The sequence below is a fragment of the Molothrus aeneus genome, chromosome 24 (genome assembly GCF_037042795.1).
Source record: "Molothrus aeneus isolate 106 chromosome 24, BPBGC_Maene_1.0, whole genome shotgun sequence".
NCBI lineage: Eukaryota > Metazoa > Chordata > Aves > Passeriformes > Icteridae > Molothrus > Molothrus aeneus.
The window spans coordinates 2,925,745-2,953,267 of NC_089669.1; the positions used below are offsets into that span (position 1 = coordinate 2,925,745).

The following is a 27,523-nucleotide window of genomic DNA, read 5'->3' on the forward strand; positions in this document are numbered from 1 at the left end:
CCCCTCACCTCGGTGCTTGGCCGTGTCGGTGCCTCGGGAGGGGTTGTTCTTCCTCAGCCCCTCCATCACGTCCTGGATCCGCCAGATCTCCCTCTGGATCTGCCTGTTGAGCATCTCGTTCTGGATGGGGCAGAGGCAGAGCTCAGAGGGGTCCCAGGGCACCGGTTCCAACCCCAAACCAGGCAGAGCCCAGCCCCAGACCCATCCCACAGGAGCTGAGCGGGGCTGAACTGCCACATCCAGGGTTTTTTATCCTGCTGGAATTCCTGGATCGGCTCCCCAGAGCCCACCAGGGCTGAGGCAGCTGTGGGGACTCTGGGCTGTCCCCCTCGATGGCACCCAGGTGGCCACGGTGGCCAGAGCTGGACGTGAGGGCTGGGCATGGAGAACCCACGGGTGGGGGGACAGGGGGGATTTCATCTCCATGGGGACCCCGGGGTGGCAGGGGACATGGGTGTCCAGGTTAAAGGTGACAGATGACACACACACACCTGCATGTCAAGGTTCAGGGGTGACAGGGGACACACACACCTGGGTGTCCAGGTTCAGGGGTGACAGATGACACACACACACCTGGATGTCCAGGTTAAGGGGTGGCACAGGGACACACACACCTGGGTGTCCAGGTTAAGGGGTGGCACAGGGACACACACACCTGGATGTCCAGGTTTAGGAGTGACAGGTGACACACACACCTGGATGTCCAGGTTAAGGGGTGGCACAGGGACACACACACCTGGATGTCCAGGTTTAGGAGTGACAGGTGACACACACACCTGGATGTCCAGGTTTAGGGATGAGAGGGGGACACACACACCTGGATGTCCAGGTTAAAGGTGACAGGTGACACACACACCTGGATGTCCAGGTTAAGGGGTGGCACAGGGACACACACCCCTGGATGTCCAGGTTTAGGAGTCACACGTGACCCTCTCACCTGGATGTGTCCAGGTTCAGGGGTGACAGGTGACACACACACCTGGATGTCCAGGTTGAGCTGCTCCCAGAGGTCATCGTGCAGGGTGGACACCTCGCTCTCCAGGCTCTCGTACTCGGCCGTGCTGTTTGCCAGGGCCTGAGGGGACAGTGGGGGGATCAGGGGGCTCTTTGTCACCCAGCACAGCCCCCCAAGCTGGGGAGGGGGTGGCAGCAGAGGGGACAAGCTCTGAGGTGCCCAGGGCACAGCAGAGACAGAACCAGGGGCTGAGGTGGCACCTGGAGGGTGCTTTGTCCCCAGCGAGGGACTTTGTCCTCAGGCAGCCAAGGGGAATTCCCTGCTGTTTCCCAGCCAGGAAGGGACAAAAGGGACAAAAGGGACCTGAATCCGCCCGTTACCGTGCTGGCCTGGGACAGCTCCACGCGGATGTTGATGAGCTGGTTCTGCAGCGATTCCTTCTTGTGCAGCAGCTTCTCTGGGTAGGCAGGCTGGCTCCCAAACATCTCCAGCTCCTGGTGTGTCCCCATCAGGGCACTCTCCAGGCTCTCCTGTGGGGACAGACGGAGCCACGAGGTCCTGGCTGCTCAGTAGCACACCAGGAGTCTTCCCCCAGCTCAGAAATGTCCCCAGGCTGTGGCTGCCGCATCCCTGGAAGGGTCCAAAGCCAGGTTGGAGAACCTGGGATAGTGGCCCAAGGGTGGAATGAGAGATTTTCAATGTCCCTTCAAGACAGGGGTGACAGGGGACACTCTGACTTGGATCAAGGGTGGCAGGGGACAAACACACACACCTGGGTGTCCAGGTTCAGGGTGATAGGGGACACACACACCTGGGTGTGCAGGTTCAGGGTGACAGGTGACACACGCACCTGGATGTCCAGGTTAAGGGTGACAGGGGACACACACACACCTGGATGTCCAGGTTAAGGGTGACAGGGGACACACACACCTGGGTGTCCAGGTTCAGGGTGATAGGGGACACACACACCTGGGTGTGCAGGTTCAGGGTGATAGGGGACACACACACCTGGGTGTGCAGGTTCAGGGTGACAGGTGACACACGCACCTGGGTGTCCAGGTTAAGGGTGACAGGTGACACACGCACCTAGATGTCAAGGTTAAGGGTGACAGGTGACACACACACACCTGGATGTCCAGGTTAAGGGTGACAGGTGACACACACACCTGGATGTCCAGGTTAAGGGTGACAGGGGACACACACACACCTGGATGTCCAGGTTAAGGGTGACAGGTGACACACACACCTGGATGTCCAGGTTAAGGGTGACAGGGGACACTCACACCTGGATGTCCAGGTTAAGGGTGACAGGGGACACTCACACCTGGATGTCCAGGTTCAGAGTGACAGGTGACACACACACCTGGACGTCCAGGTTCAACCCAAACCCTCCCGTGGTGACGTCCCTTCCTCACGACGCAGGTGCCACCACCAGGTCCCCATGTGGCCACCTGAGGTGCCACCAGGTACCTTCTCAGCGCGGAGCTGCTGCACCAGCCTCTCCTGCTCCCGCAGCACCTTGTTCTGCTCGCAGAGCTTCCCCAGCAGCTTCTGTGCCAGGGGGGAAGAGAAAGCGGGGAGAGGATGAGAACCCCACTGGGATGCAGCCAGGACTGATGGGATTTTTGGGGATTTATGGCACTGGGGGAGGTTTCCAAACTCCTGCTGTCATTGCAGGGACTTTGGGGTGACACGGGACAAACTGGGAGATGGGGCAAGACCAAAACTCAGGGCAAGATTTATCCCTGAGGGGCACCAAGTGACCGGGCTGCAGGGACAGGGGACACAGCGAGGGGACAGGACTGGCTCTTACATCGGTGTCCTGCTCGCTGATCTTGTAGGGGTGCAGGGTGTCCCTGTAGGGCTCCGGGAACGGCGTCACCTGCAAGCAGAGCAAGGGGTGAGCGCAGCCCTCGCCAGGACGCGCAGGGGAGGGGAGGCAGCTCCCAGCCCCCTCTGCCCTCCCTGCGAGCCGGGAGAAGGAGGCAGGAGCCGAGCCCCGGAGCGATGGACGCTCCCCATCAGTCGGGAGTCACCGGCATGAAGCCGCAGCCTCTCCCTGCCCATTCCCAGCGGGAACGGTGCAGGGAAAAGCTCCGCGCAAGGAGTTTGAGGAGCTGCCTCGTGAATCATTAACCACCAGCACCATTCCAGCGGCGGGGAAAAACAAAGGCAGCGAGATTGAGTTGTAATTCCAATTCCACCTCGGCGGAGTGGGAGCGCCGATAAAGCAGCAGCAGGGCCTGTTTACCCCCGCCTGGCTCCTCCGTGAGTCATTTTCCTTTCCTAGAAATCTCAATTACTAATGGGACCTTCGGCAATTAACTGCCTCGAGGAGCCGGAGATGAAAGGCAGCAGATAGGCAGGAGGGGATGGTTATTGCTAGAAAGGGAGAGGGCGCTTTGGAGCCATTGAAAGCTCCGGGATGATGCAAATGGATCCGGATCTGGGAAATGCCCGAGGGGATGGAGGCAGAGCCGGCCGGATCGGGATGAGGCGGCCTCCGGGCAGGGAGCCCGGCCAGCCGGAGGAGCATCCCGGGAGCTCCTGATTCACCCTCCAGCACATCCCTGCTGGCAGCAGATGCAAACAGGCGCCGTTTTTGCTGGAAAATCCCATCCAGGAAGTGCCCAGGGCAGCACAACCCGGGGTGGGTGGCACCGGGCCGGGGGGGGGGCTCAAGCCATGTGACATTGCAGGGATGTCCCAGTGCTGGGGACAGAAAGAACCTCCGGGGGCTGTGGGAGGCCGTTCCCTGTCCCTGTTTCAGGAATTATTCCGTTGGTTTAAGAGCTGCATTCCTGTCACCCCACAACTTCTCCTTGAGAAACAAGGACGAGCCAAGCCCTGCGTGTCCGGGGGTCCCCGGGGGCGGCTCCGTCCCCAAGGGTCCCCAGGGTGGCTCCGTCCCCAAGAGTCCCCGAGGGCAGCTCCGTGCCCACCTCGCGCTGGCAGCACGAGGATTTGCCGGCTTGGGATGGCTCATGGATGGATTAGCAAAGCCTGGGATGGAGCAGCGCCTCCCCCGAGAGCGAGAGCGGGATGTGCCGGATGCCGCGGCCGCTGCGTGAGTGGCGATGGCGGGAGGTGACCCCGAGTGGCAGGAGGTGACCCTGGGTGGCCGCCAGGCACGAGCCATGCGGGGCCCGGTGGCCGGAGCCTTACTTGCATGTAGAGCTGGGCCCTAGGGGAGGAGGTCTCCACCATCCTGTTCACCATAGTGATGAGGGTCTCGCTCTCGCTCATCTGCGGCACACAGGGAAGGAAAGGGCACAGGTCAGCGGGGACACGCGCCTGTGCCAGCGGTCACCGGTCCAGGAGCCCTCGGGATGCAAAGTGCCGCCTCCTGAGATGGCCCAGGGGCTCCAGCTGTGGCCTGGCGCTGCTGTCGCTCCTTTTAGTGCCTTTGTTGGGGGGAAAACACGGATAAAACAGAGCCAGCTCGGAGCAGATGGCACAGACGGACACGAGCTCGGACAGGGACGGCAGCGGCGTGGCCCGGCACACAGACGGACACACGGACAGGTCCTGGCACTGCCCCGTGGCTCTGTGCTCAATCAGGGCTGGCACAGCCCTGCTGGGTGCTGGGGAGGTGACTGACAGCTAGAGCTGGGGACAGCAGCGTCCCCTTTTCCAGGTGGCACGGGAATGGCACATCCCTGCTGCCGGGCGTGGTCTGTGCCACTCCACGGGGACAGCACTGTCCCCAAGCAGCGCTGCACAGCTCCCTGGGTGCCAGGTGACAAAGCCACTCAAGTCACCAGCACTGGAGCTCATCCCAGAGCCCCCAGCCCTGAGCAGGACACTCCAGGGAAGCCCTGGGACAGCCGAAATCCCAAAGGTGACAACACTTTGTCACCAAAGCGGGGCCCAAACCCTGCTGGGGCTGCAGCCGGGGAGCCGTGGGCGAGGAAGGAGAGAGCAAACAGAGCAGGAGGATGTTTGAAAAGAGGCCCTGACAGCGTCACTCTGAATTAACCTCTCCAGAGGCCTCTGCGAGAGGAGGAGGAGGAGGAGGAGGAGGAGATGCCAAACCTTTTTAGGGAGTGTTTTAAAGAGCCGTGGAGAGGCTGCGGCGCTGCCGGCGGCTGCGAGGGAGCTTTTATTGCAGCGGGAGCTCCTGGCCCCGCTCCAAGGCGGACACAGATCCCGGCCATGGGGAGATTTGCAGCCAAATGGGATCGTGCCGGGAGCAGCTCCCTCTGTGCCAGCCTGGCTGCAGCTCCTGTGCCTGGCTGAGGCTTCAGACGCTGCCTGGATGAGTCCCTGGGGGCTCTCCCGGCTGGATCCCCCTCCCCACGCTCCTGGGATGGAGTCAGTGCAGATTTCCTCCAAAAATTGCTGGCAGAATCAGGGTTTTCCTCCAAAAACACCATACAAAATCATGGTTTTCCTTCCAAGGTTTTCCTCAGTAAAACTCTAGCAAAAACAGGGTTTTCCTCCAAAAACACCATACCAAAATCATGGTTTTCCTTCCAGGGTTTTCTCTCAAAAAAACCCCTGGCAAAATCAGGGGTTTTCTCCAAAAACCACTGGCAAAATTAAAGTTTCCTCCAGAAACCACTGGCAAAACTAGAGTTTTCCTCCAAAAACTACCATTACTGGCAAATCCAGGATTTCCCTCCAAAACCTCTGGCAAAATCACAGTTTTTCCTCCAAGATTCTGCTCCAAAAACTCCATTCAAAATCAAAGTTTTTCCTACAAGATTTTCCTCCAAAAACCCCATTCGAAATCAAGGTTTTCCTCCAAAACCCACTGGCAAAACCAAGGTTTTCCTCCAAAAACCTCTCCAAAACCACCTGAGCACTGCTGGCTTTTGGTGCCCACCTTCACCAGACCTTTCAGCCCTGAGGGGCCACCACATCGCCACAGCCGTGGTCCCCACTGATCACCCGCCACCCCTGGCACAGGGGACATCCTGGGCAAAGGGTGCCAGCCTTGGGGACATCACAGCCACGCTGGCACCGTGCAGGTGCCCGGCACCAACCTGGGGGGTTCCAGAGCCGCTGCACCCCCTGAGGTCCAGGACAACCCCCAGAAATGCTGGGGATGTGCCCCAAAACCCTCAAAACTCCCCCCAAAAAACCACACAGAGGCACTGCCAGAGGTTGGGGGGGCGAATTTTCTGCCGAGCGATGAGCGGGCCTATGGATGCAGAGGATGGAAGAAGCCAAACTAAAAAATAAAGACAACTGGTGCTGCTGGGGTGCTGCTGGGATGCTGGTGAGGATGGATGGATGGCAGGAGGGGACAGGGACACAGGGCACACGGGAGGGGACGAGAAGCAGCCGGTGAGGTGAGGCTGGCAGCCAGCTCCGCCTACCTGCTGGTCCAAATATTCTAGGTTTCTTTGCAACTGAAGGTCTAAAAGTTCATCCTACCAGGAGCCAGCAGGCAAGAAACGAGCAGCAAAACACATAAAAGAAGAAGCAAAGCAGTTAGGGGGGAGCCTATGGAATGGCCCCCGGGCCGGGAATGATGCCGGGAATGCTGCTGGGAATGTGCCCTGCAGACCCTCGGGCAGCTGATTTCTTATTTGTCTTTTCATTTCTAGGGAGACCCTGCCTCCGGCTGCGGGGATGGATGGGCGGCATGGGTGGGCTGTGGTGAAATTCAGGCTTCTCCCTCCTCTGGCGGTCCCGTCCCAGGGTTTTGGGATCTGTGGGGACCTCCTGGTGTCACCCCCCAGCTCCGGGAGGGGACACGAGGCAGGAGAACAAAGCAGCTGTGGCCAGATGTGAGGAAGCAGAGCGGGAGAGGTTTGGACTCAGCCAGGGACCACCCTGGGGGTCCGAGGGTGTCCCACTGCTACAGAGGGACCTCCCCATGTGGATTCCTGCGGGAATGGCCAGGAGGGAGCAGAGACACCAATGAAAGGCCCAGCTCTGCCCCTGGAGTGCATTGGCTCCTCCTTGGCCACCTGAGTGAGGACCCCCCAAACTGCCCCACGTGCCCGGGGTGGGGTCTGTGCCCCCCGTCAGTGTCACCCCCAGGGGACAGCAGGTACGTACCATTTTGTCGTGGATGGTGGGGGACGCCGGGAAGTGGTATGGGTACATCCCGGCCGGGACGGGCCGCCTGTCACCCAGGTAATCGTACTGTGGAGAGAGGGGACCCCCACCCCAAAATCAGGGACATGGGACAGGAGGAGAAAGCACAGGAGAGGGCAGGAGAGGGACTGGGGCATCAGCGCTCCCTGCCTGGAAGCACATCTTGGGCTCCCAAAAGTTTTCCTCCAAAAATTACTGGCAAATCTGGGATTTTCCCCCAAACCCCCCTGGCAAAATCAGGGCTTTCCTCCAAGGTTTTCCTCCAAAAACCACTGGCAAAATCATGGTTTTCCTCTAAAAACTCCACATCGTTTCCTCTCAAAACATCACATCCCATGGATCCCATCCTATCCCATCCCACCCCACAGATCCCATTCCATCCCATGGATCCCATCCCACAGATCCCATCCCATGGATTCCATCCTACCCAACAAACACAACCAGAGAACCTTTCCAGGACACCGACAAGGACCCCAAACCCCCTCTCTGCCCCAATCCATGGGCTCGGTGTCCCTGTGCAGCCAGGCTGTGCACACAGAGGGGACACAGCCACGACACGGCCGCACCCCTGCCCCACCTCCCCGCCCCGCCGGTGCCCACCTTGGGCGAGCTGATGGACCTGCGCATCACGAAGGTGGCGGGGTCGGCGTAAATCTCATCCCCACGGGGCGGCAGCCGCTCGAAGCGGGCGCTGGGCGAGCGCACGGGCGAGTAAACCCTGGCGCGGCCGTAGGAGCCCTGGCTGGGCGAGCGCGGCACCGAGCGCGAGCGCGGCTGCAGCGACATCCTCCGCAGCGAGCCCGAGGCCGCGTCCACCTCGTCCAGGTAGCTCGGCGGCCTGGAGGGCGCCGGCAGCCACAGCGGGACGTCCTGGCGGCCGAAGGCGGGGTGGAAGGGACCCCCGTTGCGGAAGGAGCGGCGTTTGTCCTCCAGCGCCCACGGGGGGCTGACGCGGTCGAAGGCGGGCATGGAGCAGATGCTGTCGGGGCGCACGCCCGGCGGGTAGTACTGGTACTCCTCGGGGTACTGCGGCGAGTAGGGCGAGTAATAATCGGGCACCCGGCGGGACACGGGGTAAAACCTGGTGGGGCTGGAGAGGGGGAGAGAGAGGTGAGAGCCAGGCTGGCAGTGGGCAGTGCCTGGGCAAGGTGGTGGTGGGCAAGGACAGCAGGAATGCTGGATGGGTGGCATTTGTCCTGCCAGGGGTTCAGTGCTTGTGGAACTCCTCCTGCCAGGGGCTCTGTGCGAGCTTCCCCTCATGGAATTCCTCCTTTCTGGGGTCTCATGGTGGCCTCCTCTCCTCATATCTCTCCTGCAGGGACACTGAGGTGGCTCCCTTGTCCCAGAGATGCTCTGGTGGCTTCTTGTCCCTGTATCCCTCCTCCGAAGCACCCTGTGGTGGCTTTCCCATCCTGGCCTTCCTCGTCCCAGGGACTCCCCTTTACAACCCACCCCTTTTTGGGATGTCCTACACCCAGCTCCAAGCTGGAACAGGGAGAGAAAGAAAAAAGGAGAGAAAACCGAGATTTTCTAACCCCCAGGAGGCCACAAAACAGACAGGAAGGGGCAGAACATTCTCAGAGGGACCAACCCCAGATCACAGGAGCACCTGGCGCAGCCTCACCTGCGCAGCTCCTCGGTGGGTGCGGTGGCGCGGCGCGAGTTCACCCACTGCTGCAGCTGCGTCATGGAGCTCTTGCGCTGGGCCACCTTCTCTGGGTGGGACCTGGGGGTGACGCCCCGGCGCTGGGCCCCGCTGTCACCGTCACCCGCCGGGGGGAAGGCGGTGCTGCCGGGCCGGCTGGGCGAGGGGTACGGCCACCCGTTGGGCTGTGCCGGCCGCTCGGCGCTCGCCGGCCCCCGCAGCCCCTCGGGGTAGGGACTGCCCGGCTCCGAGGGCGGCTCCTGCCCAACCAGGCCGTTGGTTTTGGCCAGAGGATCCTTCTTGCCGTCCGCCCGCTCCGACGGCTTCCGCTCCATCTTCTCCGAGCCACGGCCGTCGCCCTCCCCACGGGTCTTGGTGTCAGGTTCAGCCTTGGGGTGCTCGCGGTGGGCGGCGTTGCAGTGGTGGTGGTGGTGGTGTTTGCTGGGGGGGATGTTCTCTGAGTCCGGCTTCTCGTGCCTGGGGGTGCCGAGACACCACAGAGGGGTCACCAAGGCCTGGCAGTGTCCCTGGGGTGGCTGGCAATGCCCTGTCCCTCCCTGAGCCTTGTGGGCTCACAGCTCCCCCAGCTCCCTTCTCCAGAGTGTCCCTCACGGCCCCAAATGTCCCCAGGCACGGAGGGCACCATGTCCCCAGGAGTGCTGGCACTGGGCACTGACCTCTGGGTCTGCTCTGTCCCTCCCTGAGCCCTGTGGGGTCACCGCTCCCGCAGTTCCCTTCTCCAGAGTGTTTCTTACACCCCCAAACGTCCCCAAGCATGGAGGGCACTGCGTCCCCAGGAGGGCCGGGCAGTGCAGTGGCACTGGGCAAGGACACAAGGACAGCACCGTGTCCCCAAGTGGTCTGGGCAGTGTGGTGGCACTGGGCAAGGACAGCACCGTGTCCCCAGGAGATCCGGGCAGTGCAGTGGCACTGGGCAAGGTCACAAGGACAGCACCGTGTCCCCAGGAGGGCTGGGCAGTGCAGTGGCACTGGGCAAGGACACAAGGACAGCACCGTGTCCCCAGGAGATCCGGGCAGTGCGGTGGCACTGGGCAAGGACACAAGGACAGCACCGTGTCCCCAGGAGGGCCGGGCAGTGTGGTGGCACTGGGCAAGGACAGCACCGTGTCCCCAGGAGATCCGGGCAGCGCTGTGGCACTGGGCAAGGACACAAGGACAGCACCGTGTCCCCAGGAGATCCGGGCAGCGCTGTGGCACTGGGCAAGGACACAAGGACAGCACCGTGTCCCCAGGAGATCCGGGCAGTGCGGTGGCACTGGGCAAGGACACAAGGACAGCACCGTGTCCCCAGGAGATCCGGGCAGCGCTGTGGCACTGGGCAAGGACACAAGGACAGCACCGTGTCCCCAGGAGATCCGGGCAGCGCTGTGGCACTGACCTCTGGCTCGGCGGGATCTGCACGCGGGCAGCCTCGCCCATGGCCTGGATCCAGGACTCCTGCTCCTCCGTGTTCTCAGCACTGAAGAAGTAGGTGCGGATGCCGGCGTGCTCGGCCTGGGGAGGAGACAGGGACTGCCCGTTACCCGCCGGCAGCTCCTCCACCCAGCACACCGTCACCTGTGGGGGCACAGAACGGGGAGGGAGACACAGACAGGGGGTGAGAGCTCCGCTTCCAGCCTGGCGCCCCATCCCGCTGCTCCAGGGGCTGCCAGCAGTGCTCCTTCCCCTCTGTGTGCGGGGGGAAAGCTCTGCAGGCCCTCCATGGTGGGGTTTTATCCCCCTTGGAGTCACTCACAAGGATTTTTTGGGATCAGCCCCCACCCCCCCCGAGAGGAGCAGCACCCCAATATTGGGGGGCAAAGGGGCCCAGCAAGAGCGGCAGCACCGGAGGAGCATCGTCCATGCAGGGTGAGGGGGAAGGTGGTTTCTCGGCCCAGGAAATATTTTGGGAAGGCTCAGTTTTAATCCAAGGTGTTGGTGCTCATTCTCCGCCCAGAACGTGCTGGAAGGAGCCTTTATTTGAGAGCCTTTCTGCAGCTTCCACCTTCCCCCTGTGGAAAGGGGTGGGGGAAAGCGAGGAGAAAGAAAAGGGAGGAAGCGGAGTTCTCCTCCTGAAAGAATTTCAAGGGTTCAATCTCTTTAAAAAAAGAAAAAAAAAATAGAAAAAGAACTAAAACAGAAAAATTAAGTCTGATTAAACCCCTCCCTTGAGTTTCCATCCTCCCCAGAGCATGCAGCCACCGTGCCCAGCTGGGGCCACCTCCTGAGCCCCCCCATGCATTTCTGGAAGCTCTGCAGGCAGAGGAAAAGGGGAAATTGAAGGGATCCATCCCTGGGATTAGCAGGAGCGGGGAGCAGAGCGAGCCCGGGGGTCCCTCAGCCTCTGCATGCACCACAAACACAAGAAGGTGGAACACTACCTAGGTGGTGGTGGCTGGGTGCTGGCGTGGTGGTGGCACCAAAAACCCCTCCTGTCCTGGCATCCTCACCCGCCGAGGGAGGAGGAGGAGGAAACACAGACACGGGGTCAGTGGGAGTGGGGTGGGAACCCCTCTGTCCTTCCCTGGACAAAACTGCTCTCCCAAACCCTGGACCTGCAGAGCTTGGGGTGTGGGCAGCAGCTTTGAGAGGTTTTCCCTCATCAGTGCCAGGCAGCAGGGATTTCACAGAACCATGGAATTACTGAGGGTGGAAAATCCCTGTGGGATCATCGAGTCCCAGCTGTGCCCGATCCCCACCCTGAGCACTCAGTGCCACCTCCAGGTGACACCTCCAGGGATGGGCGCTCCAAACCCCCCTGGGCAGCCCCTTCCAGCCCTTTCCAGGAGGAAATTCCTGCTGGTGTCCAACCTGAGCCTCCCCAGCCCAGCCTGAGGCCGTTCCCTCTCCTCCTGTCCCTGTTCCCTGGGATAAGATCCCAAATCCCCCCGGCTGTCCCCTCCTGTCAGGAGTTGTGCAGAGCCAGAAATTCCCCCTGAGCCTCCTTTGCTCCAGGCTGAGCCCCTGCCCAGCTCCCTCAGGACTCTCCAAACCCTTCCCTGGACACCCCCAGGTCACAGAAGGTGACACCAGGGTGGGCACAGGCACAGGGCAGACCCCATGCCATCCCTCCCCTCTAAACCCCGCTCAGCTGAGCCTAAATTCAGGTTTAAGGGAGGGCAGCTCCACAAATCCCTCCCTTAGACTGGGAAAACTTGGGAATGTCCTGTGGGAAGCCCAGCCCCGGCTCTGGACACGGGGAGGGCACACTGGGGTCAACAGGGGAGTGTCAGACCCGTGACCATGAGCAGCTGGGCTGGGGACGGTGCCCGGTGATGCCAAAGGTGCCCAGTGGTGCCAGAAAGCGCCGGGGAAGCTCAGACCCTGCCAGGGATGGATGTGGGGGAGCAGCAGCCGCTGTCACCTCTCCCTGCTCCCCTCTCCAGCCCCACAGCAGCTGCTGGTGACACCTGCCAGGCAAGCGGCTCAAACGGGGCTGGAATTGGGGACAGCTCCGAGCCCGGCTGCGGGAGCAGCCGCTGGGGGCAGCAGCCATGGACAGGGGAGAGCAGGGCAGGGAGAGGGGTGGGAGCACCCGCAGGGCCCTGCAGGGTGGGTGCTGACCTTGGGGACACTGCTGTGACCCAGACCCAACCCGCGGGGGGGTCACCGCAGCGTGCTCCATGCCCCGTCACCGAGAAAGCCACCAGAGCAGCGGGGACCCTGCCAGCATCGCCAGTGCCACCGCGGTGCCGCGCCAGCGCCACGCTGTCCCCTGCCAGCCCCGGCAGGGGCACTGACCTTGAACGTGTGCTTCCTGCTGATGTTGTCCGAGGGCTGCACGGCGGCCACGCGGAAGCTGAGCAGGGGGATGCTGCCCAGGATGTTCTCCTCCTTCTCGTCTGGGGAGGGGGCAAATCCTGGGGTTACACCCATGGAGGGACCCCCGGCGCAGCCCCCTCCCCGTGCCCCGGCTCCATCCCACCTGTGGGATCGGCTCCCTGCCTGTTGCTGCTCCCGCAGCTGTGCCAGGCTCACAAACAACCTCCTCAATTATTGATGCGAGCCCGGGAGCTGCCAGGGAGGCGGGGAAAACTCGGGATTAACCCCTGGGCGCGGCAAACACCGGGAAAAACAGGGTGGAGCGCGGAAAGAGCCTGGGGACTTTGTGCTGGTGGCCCTGGGGCACGCCGGGGGTGGCCGCGGGCTCCGGGGGTGGCCGTACCTTTGTAGTAGAAGAGGCAGCGATCCACCAGCACAAACCAGCGCTTGTTCCACTGCTTCACCCCCGAGCTGGCCTAAGGGAGAGGGGCGGTGAGAGGGGGGTTCCCGGGGCTCTGCGGGGCCGGGAGGGGCGGCACGGGGGGGTACCTGCTTGTAGAGCCACCCGCTCTTGGTGACAGCGGCGTTGGGGTTCCTCTTCATGGAGTTGGAGCGCTTCCCGAAGGCGATGCCCTTGCGGGATGAGCGCGGAGCCTGCGTGGGGTGGGAGGAGATGCTCAGTGCCCGGGCTGGGCTCCCTGAGTCCCTGTCTGAGCTGGTGACAGCCGTGCCACACCTCCCCGGGCACTCACCCGGCCTCCGGGGCGCTCCGGGGGCACCTCGGCCACCATGGCGTGGTTGGGGGGCTCGCTGGGGACGGTGGCCGGCCGCTTGCTGCCCGCCTTGCTGGACATGTCCGAGCTGTGTCTGTGACATGGGAGAGGGGGATCAGCGGGTCTGTGCTCCTGCACCCTGCTGGGGTCGTCCCCACAGCGTTCCCAGCCCTCCCTGGCTCCCGCAGCCCAGCCCAGCCCAGCCCAGCCTTCCCTGGTTCCCCCAGTGTTCCAATCCTCCCTGGCTCCCCCAGTGTTCCCAGCCCTCCCTGGTTCCCCCAGTGTTCCCAACCCTCCTTGGCTCCCCCAGTGTTCCAATCCTCCCTGGTTCCCCCAGTGTTCCCAACCCTCCCTGGTTCCCCCAGTGTTCCCAGCCCTTCCTGGCTCATCCAGCCCAGCCCTCCCTGGCTCCCCCAGCCCAAGGGGATTGGGACCAGACCTACTTTGGCAAGTCAAGCCTTGAGGTGTCCTCGGGGGCCTGTCCCGTCACTGGGTGCAGGAAGGTGTTCCGCCTTTCATTGTGGCTGTGGGGACAGCAATGGGTGGGTGTTAGGAGTCCCTGTGTCCCTCACATTGTCCCTGTGTCACCCACAAAGTCCCTTTGGCACCACGTTTGCTGCTCTGTTGGTTCCATGACAACGCCGGGGTTGGCACCAGGGCTGGCATCCCCTGCCCTGCCCTGAGCACCCCACTAATCCCAGATTTAGGATCGTTCACAGCATCATGGAATGGTTTAGATTGGAAAGGCCTCCAGGATCACTGAGCTCAGCCATTTACCCAGCACCAAACGTGTCCCCAAGTGCCACATCCACTGCATGGGACACTCCCAGGGCTGGCAAGCAGAGCCCAAGCCCCCTTGGCTGCCCCCTCCTGTCAGGGAGAGCCACAAGGTCCCTCCTGAGCCTCCTTTTCTCCAGGCTGAGCCCCTTCCCCAGCTCCCTCAGCCACTCCAGCCCTTCCCCAGCTCTGTCCCCTTCCCTGGGCACGCAAAGATTTCATTCAAGTGCCAAAATCGGGGCTGTGGTGGCCGCGCCACCCCTCCTGCTGCTGTCACATCCCAGCTGTCACCACTGGCCACACTCACAAGTCACTGCAGCAGCAGCAGCCATGGCCCATCCAGGGCTGTGCCTGCAGCCATGTCCCCAATGTCACCTCCTCCCCTGGCTGCTCTCGGAGCCATTTCCAAAGCACCTCGAAGCTTTGAATGGGGTCACCTGGGCATGGGGACTGGGCCCCAAACACCAGCCTAGAACCCTTCAGACCTCAAACACCACCCCAGAGTCCCTCAGACCCTAAAAACCACCTCAGGACCCCTCAGACCCTCAAAACCACCTCAGGACCCCTCAGACCCCAAACACCACCCCAGGACCCCTCAGACCCTAAAAACCACCCCAGGACCCCTCAGACCCCAAACTCCAGCCCAGGATTCCCAACACAAGCTGTTCTGCCTCCCTGGCACTGGGTGCAGCTGTAGGGATCCCTGGCAGTGCCAGCAGCGGTGTCACAGGGCTGTCCCAGGCTCAGCTGGCACCTTGTGCCACATCCCTGCCCTGTCCCACAGAGATGGCACTGCCAGGCACCCCAGACTCCCCTCCCATGCTGCTTCCTGGGGTGCTCAGGGGGAAATGATGAGGTTCAGAGCTCCGTCCCAGGGATTTCACACCTGATCCCATCCCCTCCTTCCCAAACCCGCCGGGCACCGGGACACGGAGCCACCCCTGTGCCAGCAGCCCCAGCACGCCACCCACTCCTCCTGCCAGTCAGCAAAATGGGGGAAGTTTGAGCAAAAAAACGCTGCTGCCAAGACCATGCCATGCCATGCCATGCCATGCCGTGCCACCCACCCGGCTCCGGAGCCATTCACCACTGACACCCCAAAAATTGCTGCTGCTGCTGCCTTGCAGCCCCCACCCCTGCCAGGTTCCTGATCCCCTCTGGGGGCACCTTTAAAACCTGGGGGATGTGCGTGCACCCCATAATTGGGGGGGGTTCGCTCTCCAGACCCCCCCCGTGCTCTCCTGGCTGGAGCAGAGCCGCCCTCAGTGCCCGGCCCGCACTCCAGCCCAGCCCGGGCGGTTCTGCCCCAGGGCTGGAGCTGCTCCCGGCGCGGCTTTGCCCCCGGCGGTGCCTTCGGAGGGGTTCAAATGCCGGGAACTGGGGCAGGTCCCATCCCCGCAGTGACGCCGGCGTGCGGGGAGGGTGCAGTGCTGAGAGAGCAGCACCCCGAAAGCGCCAGGCGTGGGACGTGGGCACTGCCAGCACCCACCACCCCCACGCTGGGTGTCCCCCAATCCCTGCAGGTCCCTGAACCCCACGCTGGGTGTCCCCCAATCCCTGCAGGTCCCTGAACCCCACTCTGGGTGTCACCCCAATCCCTGCAGGTCCCTGAACCCCACACTGGGTGTCCCCAATCCCTGCAGGTCCCCGAACTCTCCCTGCGGGCGGGACACCCCCATTTCGCAGTCCCCCTCGGCTCCTGCTGGCACCCACCGCGCTGCCTCCCCCCACCCCAAAGCTGCCCGCGCCCCCAGCCCCCGGGAGGAGCCGAAAGCTCCGGAAAGCAGCGCCCGGCGGCCGCTCCCGGGGCTGCCCCCGCTCCCGAACCTCGCCAGTGCCCATCGCCTCCCAGCACTGCAATGCAGCAGCCACTGCCCGGATCCACTGCCCGGGCCGGGGGTCCCGCCCCGCCGCTTCCCCGCGGGTCCCCCCGGGCCCCCCCAGCCCCCCGCGGGCTCCTACCTCACCCTCCGGTCCGCCCGGAACTTCAGCATGGTCCCGGGGGCCCGCCCGGCTCAGCGCCCGCTCCCGGCTCCGGGCATGGCACCGCTGCCACCACCGCGCTGCCAGCGGACAGCGGGGACAGCGGGGCGGCCCCGCGGGGCAGGGGGACGCGGGCGGCGGGCGAGGGCTCTGCCCGTGCTCTGCCAGCCGTGCCAGCCGCCCCGAGCCGGTGGCATTGGCGGTGCCGCTGGCGGCGGAGCTCGGGGGGCTCCGGGAGGGCTCCGGTGGCTCCGGTAGCGGCGGGGTTGGGCGGCCCCGGTGTGCGGCAGGCGGCGGGGAAGGCGACAGCGGGGACAAACAGCTCCGCAGAGGAGAGGCGAAGGGCAGCGCGGCACAGCCGCCTCCCCCAGCCCAGGTGCGGAGCCGGGGAGATGCTGGTGGCAGGGGAAGGGCGACACGAGCGGCTCGGGGGGGTTCGGGGGGCTCAGAGGGGTTGGTGAGGGGCTCCCGGCCCCCCCCCCAGCCCGGCAGGGCAGCGGGAAGGGCGGGTGTCACAGCAAGGGAAGCAGCCGCGCTGAGCTGAGCTCTGCCGCTGCCCTGGATTCAGCGGCTGCGTCCCTTCCCCCTGCTTGTGTCCCCAAAGCATCCCCGGGTGTCCCCAAAGCATCCCCGGGTGTGTCACCCTCCTCCTCCTCGCGGCTGTTCCTTCCCCAGGGGACACCGGGAGGAAATCCCGGGGACCACGATGGGGACAAGCACCAAACCGGGGTGGGGGGGACAGACCCCGCAGGGCATCAGCACCCCCCAAAAAACCCCGGGGAGACCTTGGGAACGGGCAAGAGCGGGATTTGGGGTGAGCCACGCTCTGCCTGGACTTCGGGGAGAGAATGCAAAGCCCTCAAGGCGGGCAGGAAGATCCTTGGGCAGGAGGGAGGGAAGGGATGGGGCTGACACGGCCAGGAAAGCTCCAAAGAAGGAAGCGCAGCACGGGGAGGCCGCTGGGCTCCCTCCTGCCACGGCCCTGCTCCCGAAAATCCCGGAGCGCCCTGGGGCACTGCCCAGCACCGCATCTTCCTCCCAAAAATCCGAATTGTGCCCCTTTGGGGTGAGCTCAGGGCCAGGGACCAGCCCAGGGGTGGCACCAGAGGTCCCAGCCCATCCCAGAATGTGCCAACGCTGCAGCACCGACAAAACTGAATCCAAACTGAACTGAACACAAACTGAACTGAACACAAACTAAACACAAACTGAACAAAACACAAACTGAACTAAACACTAAACTAAACACAAACTGAGCCAAATCCAGACCGAGCTAAATCCAAACTGAACCAAATCCAAACTGAAACAAAAACAGACCAAAACAAATTCAAACCCAAACCAGATCCAGACCAAACCAGTTCCAAACAGAACCAAATCCAAACCGAAACCAAATCCAAACTGAACCAAATCCCAACCTAAATCAAATCCCAACCCAAACCAAACCCAGACCAAACCAAACCCAAAACAAACCTGAAACAAATCCAAACAAAACCAAACCCAGACCAAACCAAACCTAGACCAAACCAATTCCAGACTAAGTCAAATCCAAATCAAACCCAAACTCGAACCAAATCCAAACTCAAACAAATCCCAAACCAAATCCAAACTGAACCAAATCCAAACTGAACCAAATCCAAACTGAACTGAACCCAAACCCAAACCAAACCAAATCCCAACTGAATCCAAACCAAAACAAATCCAAACAAAGCCAAATCAAACCCAAATCCACCTTTTTAAGGCACCGGCCACATGGGGTGAGACATGTCCCTGGCCAAACTGCCACCACACGGCCTGTGGGCAGCACCAGCCTCATGCCAGGGTCTGAACCAGTGGCAAATGCCCCAGTGCTGCCTGTCCCCCTGTCCCCATGTCCCCACCACGGTGACTTGCCCGCTCCTCCATCACCACCAGCCAAGGATCCGGGGACAAGGTCCCCCAATGGCTGCGTGCCAGCCCTCCTTGGTGACAACACCAGGGCTCGCCCGGTGGCACTGCCACCACGGTGGGGTGGCACCTGCCAGGGGAGGCTGTGGGGACATTTTTGGGGACAGCGATCTGGGGACAGTGTGGTAGGAGCAGGGAGGGAGCCACGGGAGGCTCCGTGTTGGGGTGTCACCCTCTGCCACAGCAGCTCGGTGTCACTGGGGCTGTGCCAGGTCTGGGGGCTTTGAGCTCGGTTCAGGCCGGGTTTGCCAGCCCAGAGCTGGCACCAGGTCCGGGCACCAGCTGGGCACTGTCACAGTCAGCGGTGTCAGAGCCACGGCTGATCCAGCCCACGACGGGGCTCACACGGCCCCCAGCCAAACACACCCACACATCTCCTTCCTTCCTTCCTTCCTTCCTTCCTTCCTTCCTTCCTTCCTTCCTTCCTTCCTTCCTTCCTTCCTTCCTTCCTTCCTTCCTTCCTTCCTTCCTTCCTTCCTTCCTTCCTTCCTTCCTTCCTTCCTTCCTTCCTTCCTTCCTTCCTTCCTTCCTTCCTTCCTTCCTTCCTTCCTTCCTTCCTTCCTTCCTTCCTTCCTTCCTTCCTTCCTTCCTTCCTTCCTTCCTTCCTTCCTTCCTTCCTTCCTTCCTTCCTTCCTTCCTTCCTTCCTTCCTTCCTTCCTTCCTTCCTTCCTTCCTTCCTTCCTTCCTTCCTTCCTTCCTTCCTTCCTTCCTTCCTTCCTTCCTTCCTTCCTTCCTTCCTTCCTTCCTTCCTTCCTCCCTCCCTCCCTCCCTCCCTCCCTCCCTCCCTCCCTCCCTCCCCTTTTCCCTTCCCTTTTTTCTTTTCCCGCCTTCTCCTTCCCTTTTCCCCCCCTTTTTCCTTTTTTCTCTTTTTCTCTTCCCTTCCCTTCCTCCCTCCCTTCTTTTTCCAACCCTTTCTTCACCTCTCATCCCTCTCCTCCTGCTGCAGCCCTTGCAAATCCCATTTTCTGTTCTCCCTGGGAACTGCAGCGCTCAGCACCCAGGGGAGGGCACTCGGGGTCACCCTGTCACCCACGGTCCCCATGAGGGACAATCCACCCTCGGGAGAGCAAGGACAAACTGCTGAGCCCCACCTTGCACAGGAGCCCAGGGTGGGAAAAAATGGATTGTAAGGCATAAAAAAGGGGAAAAAAAATCAGGGAAAAAACAGATTATAAAGCACAAAACACAGGGGGAAAAAATGGATTGTAAGGCATAAAAACCAGGGGGAAAAATGGATTGTAAGGCACAAAATTCCAGGGATTCTCTGCACTCTGGGTCCATCCTGCATGGACCATAGGGATTAAAAAAATTAATGGAATTAAATTTTCTATCTCCACACGGGCCCATCCCAGCTCCTGCCCTGGCCAGCAAGATTACCAAGGGCCACCTAGACCCCAAAAACCATCCCAGGGCCACCCGGACCACAGAAACCACGGCTACCTAGATCCCAACACCAGCCTAGGGACACCCAGACCCCAAACACCAGCCCAGGGACACCCAGACCCCAAACACCAGCCCAGGGCTACCTAGACCCCAGAAACCATCCCAGGACCTCCCAGGCCCCAAAAGCCATCGCAGGGCCACCCTCTCCTGCAGGACACACTGGCCACCAGCTCCCCCTCATGCCGTGATTGCCGTGGGAGCAGCCAGGGAGGGGAGGTAGGGGCAGAGGCCGAGCTGGATGCCCTGGGAAGCGGCCGGGCTGAGGTGCCAACCCTGCCAAGCCAGGCAAGGAAGCGGCTGGGCTGCAGTGCCAGCCTTGCCAAGCCAGGCAAGGAAGCGGCTGGGTCACGGTGCCAGCCTTGCCAAGCTGGGCAAGGAAGCAGCCGGGCTGAGGTGCCAGCCTTGCCAGGCTGGGCAAGGAAGTGGCTGGGTCACGGTGCCAGCCTTGCCAAGCCAGGCAAGGAAGCAGCCGGGCTGAGGTGCCAGCCTTGCCAAGACGGGCAAGGAAGCGGCTGGGTCACGGTGCCAGCCTTGCCAAGCCAGGGAAGGAAGCGGCTGGGCTGTGGTGCCGGCCCTGCCAAGCTGGGCAAAGTCCTTGGGAGGGGCGGCTGGGCAAGGAAGCAGCCACCATGGGCTGTGTGTGACATCAGCAGCGTCACACGGGGACATCCCGGGGTTGGGGGGCGCAGGGAGGGACAGCGGGAGAAGCTCCCGGGGGGATGGATGGATGGATGGATGGATGGATGGATGGATGGATGGATGGATGGATGGATGGATGGATGGACGGAGGGCCGGGAGCGGGGGAAGGCCGGGGATTTCCAGAGAACAAAGCGGCTGCTGGCAGCCAGCGTGGCGGGGAGGGCGAGTCCCCCGCTGCCGCGCCAGCTGGGGTCGGGGAGAAGCACAAAAAGCACAAAAAAAGCACCGGGAGTTTGTGTTTTATCTCCCTGGAAACCCCGGCTCCGTCCCAGGCACGGCCCAAGGGACTGCCGGCCAAAAAGCGCCGCCGCCGCTGCTGCTGCTGCTGCTGCTGGGGTTTGGAGCAGGCGCGGCAGCAGCGTCCTGAGCCTGTGGGGGGACATTTGGGGAGAGTGACAGCTCTGGATCGGGGCAGGGTGGGTGACAGTCTGTGCCCTGGCAGCGCTGATGTCACTCCATTGTCCCCTGGTGGGGACCGAGCTGCAGTTCCTTGTGCATGGGATCACCGGGATCCCAGAGCCACCATCCCCACATAGAGCCACTATTCCCAGCAGGAACCACAATTCCCACCCAGTGCTACCATTCCCACCTGGAGCCACCCTCCCGAGAGTCACCATTCCCACATGGAGCCACCATTCCCACATGGAGCCACCATTCCCCCCACAAAGCCACCATTCCCAGCCAGTGCCACCATCCCCACTCAGTGCCACCATCCCCACCCAGTGACACCATTCCTACTTGGAGCCATCACTCCTTCCTGGAGCCACCATTCCCACATGGAGCCACCATTCCCACCCAGTGCCACCATTCCCACATGGAGCCACCATTCCCACCCAGTGCCACCATTCCCACATGGAGCCACCATTCCCGCATGGAGCCACCACTCCCACCACAACCTCCAAGCCACCACCTGGACTCGCCCCTGGAGGGCTGGAACTCTCCCTAAGCTCTTTAGGACCGGGAATTCCTGTCCCGAGCAACCCCTGGCATCAAAGGAGCGCGGCCCAAACCCCTCCCCGGCCAGGTCAGCTCAGGGGATTTACGGCAGCGCCGCTGGGAAAATCCTGCTGGGACAAATCCCCTGCCCGAGCCGTGGGCTCCATAATCACACCCGGCGCTGCCGGGGCCGTGCCTGGCGTGCTGCTCCTGCCACCTCTGCTTGTCACCACCCTCGGGCCACCCGCTGCTCGCTGGCCGCAGACAATGGCCCGCGAGTGCCACGGCCGGGGCCCGTGTGACATCTCCAGGGCCCGTGTGACACGTCCAGGGTCCGTGTGACACGTCCGGGCTCTGTGACAAGGCTGCACACACACGCGCACACACACAGAGCCACATGCGCTCACACTCACCGGTGCCACCGCGCGTCCCCTCCGCCTGCTGCGCCACTCGCCGAGCCGGTGGCTCTCCCGCAGCCGGCCGGGGCGGATGATTTCCCTGATTTCCCTTCCAAGCCCATGGAGACCGTCATCGGTATCAATCATTAACAGCCGCCGCAGCTGCCGCCAGCTTAACCCCCTCGGCTCCGGGAGCAGCGCCGGGAGCCACCCCTTGCTCTCCTTTAATGACACCGTGACACGGCAAAGTCACCGCAGGACAAGCGGCCCGGCAGGAAAAAGGGCTTCCAAGGGGCTCCGCACCCCTACGGAGCCGCGGCCGCTCCTGCAGTGTCCCGACTGCGTGTCCCCCCTGCCCTGTCCCCTGTATCCCACGAGTGCTGGGAGCAGCCCCGCGTGTCCCCGAGATGCCCAAATCGCCACATCCCGGTGGGAGCTGCTGGAACCGCCGCTATCCCCACGCTCAGGCTGGTCCTGAGGGGCAGGAGCTGCTCCCCGCACCCCGGGACCGTTCCCTGCACCCCAGGACCGCTCCCTGCGCCCCGGGACCGTTCCCTGCACTCCAGAACCACTCCCCGCACCCCAGGAGCTCTCCCCGCACCCCGGCACCGCAGCTCGGGGCTCTCGGAGCTCCCTCTCCCTTTCCCCGCAGCTTTTCCAAGGATCATCAATGGCTGTAACTTTATCCCGGCGTGTTTACAACCCAGCTGCGGCTCTTGGCTCCCTCAGCCGTGCCGGGGGCCAGCTCGGCTCCCGCTCAGCCGCCACACGGCGCTGTCACAGCGTCCCTGTGTCCCCCCTCGCCGTGCCCCCCGCATCGGGATCAGCACCTGCATCCCCACGGAGAAGGGGCTGGAGGAGGAGGAGGAGGAGGAGCACAGCGCTGTCCCCGTGCCTGAGCCCTGCGCAGCGGACGGACAGATGTCCCTGTCGCCTCCCCCCGCCCCCGCCGCGTTACCCAACCTGCCGAGGGGTTGAATGATTAACCTCGGGCAGCGCCGCCGCCGCCGCCTCCCGGCGCTGTCCCTGCACAGCCCCGCGGCGCGGTGGCACCTGGGGACCCTGCGCTTCTGTCACCAGCTCCCAGGAGCGTGCCATGCCGGGCCCCATCAGCTTGTCCCCACAAGCACACAGAGGGTCCCTACTCTGTCCCTCACCCCTGTCCCAACTCCCAGCCCTCAGTTTGTCCCCACAAACACACAGAGGGTCCCCACCCTGTCCCATGTCCCTGGAGCATCCCATGCCAGGCCCCATCATCTTGTCCCCACAAGCACACAGAGGGTCCCACCCTGTCCCATGTCCCTGGAGCATCCCATGCCAGGCCCCATCAGCTTGTCCCTACAAACACACAGAGGGTCCCCACCCTGTCCCTCACCCCTGTCCCACGTCCCTGGAGCACTCACAGCACCGGCACCACCTTCCCCCCGACGCGGCCACCGCGGGAATTTCGCCTTTGTCCAGCCCCAGCTGCAGCTCCAGCCGGGGGCGTCGGAGCTGGAATGATCACAAACAGCCTTGGACAAACATCTGCACGGCACCACCCCCGGGCTGCAGCCGGGGCGGCCGCGGGATGGTTTCAATCACGGTCAAATCCCACCAAAAGGCCACAAAACCGCCCGGGGGAACGAGGCGGGAGCAGCAGCTGATAAGGCCCTGCAGATGTGGGGCTCGGTTTGGCTCCCCGTGTCCATGAGATGCCGTGGAACGGGCACAGCTTTGGGAATTCCCATTCCCACCTGGGATATAAAGCCACAAATTCCTTGTGAACACCCCAAACTGGGAGTGCTCAGGGGGTGCAGGGGGGTGAGGTTGAAGCATCCCCCTGCTCCCAGCAGTGATTCTTGAGTGATTCTGCAAATCCAGCAGCTGCTATTCCCACTCTGGCCCACCGGGATGGGGCACAGGGTGAGCCCCAGCCTGGGCTCCGTCAGGCTGTGGAGCCTCTTGATGATTTTTGGATAAATTCCCCAATTTTCCACTCCAGATCTCCCACTCTCAAAAAAACCAACAGAGCCACAAATTCCTTGTGAACACCCCAGACTGGGAGAGCTCAGAGGGTGCAGGGGGGTGAAATTGAAGCATTCCCAGCAGTGATTCTTGAGTGATTCTGCAAATCCAGCAGCTGCTATTCCCACTCTGACCCACCGGGATGGGGCACAGGGTGAGCCCCAGCCTGGGCTCCATCAGGCTGTGGAGCCTCTTGATGATTTTTGGATAAATTCCCCAATTTTCCACTCCAGATCTCCCACTCTCAAAAAAACCAACAGAGCCACAAATTCCTTGTGAACACCCCAGACTGGGAGAGCTCAGAGGGTGCAGGGGGGTGAAATTGAAGCATTCCCAGCAGTGATTCTTGAGTGATTCTGCAAATCCAGCAGCTGCTATTCCCACTCTGACCCACCGGGATGGGGCACAGGGTGAGCCCCAGCCTGGGCTCCATCAGGCTGTGGAGCCTCTTGATGATTTTTGGATAAACTCCCCAATTTTCCGCTCCAGATCTCCCACGCTCAAAAATACAGCAAAGCCACAAACGCGGCACCTCAGGGCCACGAGACAGCGGCGGCTTCCACATCGCTGCTGCCACCACGGGATCCCATTTCCCGGGGCCGTTTGCAGGCTCAGGATCAGGGGTTTGGGCAGCGCTGGCTCTGCCCCAGCCCGGGAGCTGCAGCGCTGCCAGGCCTCGGGTGATTCATCCCAACCCCGCGCCCCCGACCTCCCGCAGTCAAGCCCCGACACATTCGGCACATTCCTGGCATAGCCGGCACCCGGAGCCCCACACCTGCCGGAGCGGGAGGCTGGGAAGGTGCCAGCGGCACCATCCAGGCCGTGCCAGCAGATTTATGGATCCCAGGCACGGTCCCAAGGCCGGGGTGGCGGGGCAGGAGAGGCTGTGCTCCGGTGACACGGCGAACCTGTCACCGTGGGCAGCTTTGTCACCTCGCTGAGCGAGCGTCCCCATTGTTTTGCTGGTGCGGCGCCACGCGTCCCTTGTGTCAGGCTGGGTGTGAATGGGGAAATTCTCCTTTTTTAGATCTGATCCCACACCTTGCCGGGCCTGGGAACAGCGTGTCACCGGCGGTGACACAACCGTGCCGGTTGTGCAAGGGCTTTGCACCAAACAGCTCCCAAGGACGCGATCAACGGCGACTCCGGCTGGTTCCAGGCTGGCCACGGTGGCTCTCCAGCCCCAAACCCATCTGTGGCACATCCCACGGCCCCGGGAGCAGCCTGGGATTGCGGCGTGGGTGCCAGGAAATGTGTGGGGCAGCCAAAAGCATTCCTGAGTGCCTGGGAAGAGCCACTGCGGAGCCGAGCCTGGCCCCCATGGATGGCACAGCAGCTCCAGCCCCTCCAAAAAATGGGCACGTGCCCACCTCACCAATCCCCGTGTACAAAAGGGCCAAAGGTCCCTCAAATTGGGTTTGTCCGAAGCAAAAAGGTTTAAAAAAACCTCACTCGTGGTTCCCCAAATCCAAACCACGAGTGGGGTTCCCCAAATCCCAGGGTCAGGCTCAGGATTTGCAGCCTTTGCCAAGATTTCCTCTGGAAATTCCCTTGAGACATCCCGGGGGGAATCGCAGCCTTTCCCTCGCTGTCCTCGCATGTGACAGCCCTGATTTATTGTCACCTCCAGCCCACCACACCCTGGTGTGCCCGGGAACGGCTTCCCGGTGAATCACAGCTCATTCCCAGCTTCCCAACCGCGTCCTCATCAGCGCCCCAAGCCCGGAGCAGCCCCGGGCAGCAGCTGCGGGGGAAAAGCCGGGAATCTGCTGGGGGAAAAAACAGACGGAGCCGAAAACCAAACCCTGGGAGTCTCCCAGGCGGTGCGGGGACAAGGACACACCTCTGTGTCACCAAACAGCCCTGGCCGTGTCGCTTGTCCCCCTCCCAGCGCCACCTCCGCAGCGCCACGGGCGGGTCGGGCTCTTGTTTGGTCGCCGTGGGACGCTTCCAGTTGGAAATCGGGACAGTTCCAGCAGCGCCGGAGCGCCGCTTCCCAGAAATCCCATTAGCGCCGGAGCCCCGTGCCAGTTCCCCCTTCCTTCTCCCCTACAAATAAACGCGGCCCCGGCGCTTCCTCCGCCCCGCGGGGAGGAGCGGCCCCGGAGCCGGGGAGCGGAGCTGGAAGGACGGGATGGCTGAGCTGGGCTGGAGCCGGGCCAGGCCCGGCCTGGGGAGAGCCCTCGGAGGGGCCTTTGGCGGCGGGGGAGCAGCTCGGGGTGAGCCCCTTGGGATGTCAGAGGGTTCCCCCTTGGAGTGCTCGCAGGGGCTCTCCAAAAACGTCACAGGATCCCACCAAGGGTGTCCCAGGATTCCACACAAAATGTCACAGGGTCCCTCCCAAAATGTCACAGGGTCCTTCCAAGGGTGTCATGGGATCCCCACCTTGGAATGCCCAAAGGATCCCTCCCAAAAGTGCCACAGAATCACTCAGAAAATGTCACAGGATCCCCACCTTGGAATGCCCACAGGATCCCTCCCAAAAGTGCCACAGAATCCCCCCAAAAATGTCCCAGGATCCTTCCAAGGGTCCTCACAAGCAGCTGGGACCAAGGAGTGGAACAGCCCAAGGAGCTGGGAAGGGTTTGCTGAGCCCTGGGAAGAGCCCGAGGCTGTCCCACATTCCCAGAGGGCACAGCCGGGATAAAAGCGTGGGAAGAGTGGCCGGGCTGAGGAGGGAGGTGGGGATAACAGGTGGATCCAGGGCAGGGATCACAGGTGGATCCAGCTGGGGGATCACAGGTGGATCCAAGGGGGATCACAGATGGATCCAGGGTGGGGATCACAGGTGGATCCAGGGGGGATCACAGGTGGATCCAGGGCAGGGATCACAGGTGGATCCAGCTGGGGGATCACAGGTGGATCCAAGGGGGATCACAGGTTTATCCAGGTGGGATCACAGGTGGATCCAGGGCAGGGATCACAGGTGGATCCAGGGTGGGGATCACAGATGGATCCAAGGGGGATCACAGGTGGATCCAGGGCAGGGATCACAGGTGGATCCAGGGTGGGGATCACAGGTGGATCCAAGGGGGATCACAGGTGGATCCAGGGCAGGGATCACAGGTGGATCCAGGGCAGGGATCACAGATGGATCCAGGGGGAATCACAGGTGGATCCAGGGTGGGGATCACAGGTGGATCCAAGGGGGATCACTCCAGCAGGTGCCCACGGCTCCGTGGCTCCCATTTCCCATGGGTTTGGCTCAGGGATGCTGTTCCATGTGATTGGAACCGGTGTGCCCCAGGCCAGGAGCCAGCAGGAATGGAGGGAATGTGATCCCAAAGCTCAGCTCCTGAGGGAAGCAGGGAGGAGCCATCCCTGCCCTCAGCCTGCCCCGGGGCCTTTTCCCCCCTCACCTTTCCCTGGCCCAGCAGGACGGGGTGAGCTCAGGGAGGGACAGAGCAGGAGCCAGGACTGAGCTCAGCTCCAAACCCTCCAAACCCGCCCCCTGCCAGTGCTGGAGAGCTCATTCCCAGCTCCCGGGCATCCCAGGGATGGCTGGGAGCCATGGCATGGAAACCACAGCCAGCCCACATCCCACATCCCAAATCCCACATGAGGACTGGGAAATCCCACCACAGCCATCCCAAATCCCACATCCCACAGCAGGGCAGGAAAATCCCACCACAGACATCCCAAATTCTACATCAGGACAGGAAAATCCCACCACAGACATCCCAAATCCCAAATCCCACATCCCACATCCCACATCCCACAGCAGGGCAGGAAAATCCCACCACAACCATCCCAAATCCCACATCCCACAGCAGGGCAGGAAAATCCCACCACAGACATCCCAAATCCCACATCAGGACAGGGAAATCCCACCAGAACCATCCCAAATCCCAAATCTCACATCAGGGCAGGGAAATCCCAAATCCCTCATCAGGCCAGGGAATCTCAGCACACCCATACGTTGCTGCCAAACAGGGGCTGGGACACCTGACACTGGGATTTGGGGAGCAAAGGGCTTTTCCAAGCTCCAGGAAAACACTGGGAAGCTTGACAGGGCCCACAGGGAAAAGTCAATTTAAAAGAGCCTTTTCTAAACCACCCCTTTAGAGAGAACGAAGCAGGAGACACGGCAGGGTCTCTCCCAGGTGATTTGAAGCAGCACTTCCAGGAGATTTTAGCTGGAATCTCTACA

General features: G+C 62.2%; 1 protein-coding gene across 8 annotated transcripts in view; it reads right to left on the reverse strand.

Moving 5' to 3' along the window:
* Positions 1-27,523, reverse strand: part of PLEKHA6 (pleckstrin homology domain containing A6) — a 51,352-nt gene that overhangs the window by 9,703 nt on the left and 14,126 nt on the right. For 2 of the 8 annotated variants that reach the window (XM_066565155.1, XM_066565157.1), the window contains exons 1-16: positions 13,630-13,705; positions 13,166-13,280; positions 12,963-13,067; positions 12,817-12,889; positions 12,393-12,493; positions 10,051-10,229; positions 8,631-9,128; positions 7,607-8,096; positions 6,968-7,054; positions 6,280-6,333; positions 4,121-4,201; positions 2,769-2,837; positions 2,426-2,506; positions 1,336-1,485; positions 980-1,075; positions 9-120 (exon numbers count right to left, since the gene is read on the reverse strand). In XM_066565155.1, coding sequence (XP_066421252.1) covers positions 9-120; positions 980-1,075; positions 1,336-1,485; positions 2,426-2,506; positions 2,769-2,837; positions 4,121-4,201; positions 6,280-6,333; positions 6,968-7,054; positions 7,607-8,096; positions 8,631-9,128; positions 10,051-10,229; positions 12,393-12,493; positions 12,817-12,889; positions 12,963-13,067; positions 13,166-13,267 — 2,278 coding nt within the window. In that variant the 5' untranslated portion in view covers positions 13,268-13,280; positions 13,630-13,705. Of the gene's footprint in view, positions 1-8; positions 121-979; positions 1,076-1,335; positions 1,486-2,425; positions 2,507-2,768; positions 2,838-4,120; positions 4,202-6,279; positions 6,334-6,967; positions 7,055-7,606; positions 8,097-8,630; positions 9,129-10,050; positions 10,230-11,032; positions 12,242-12,392; positions 12,494-12,816; positions 12,890-12,962; positions 13,068-13,165; positions 13,281-13,629; positions 13,711-27,523 lie in introns of those variants that run through there. The other 6 variants (XM_066565161.1, XM_066565159.1, XM_066565162.1 and 3 more) reach the window with 5 other exon arrangements.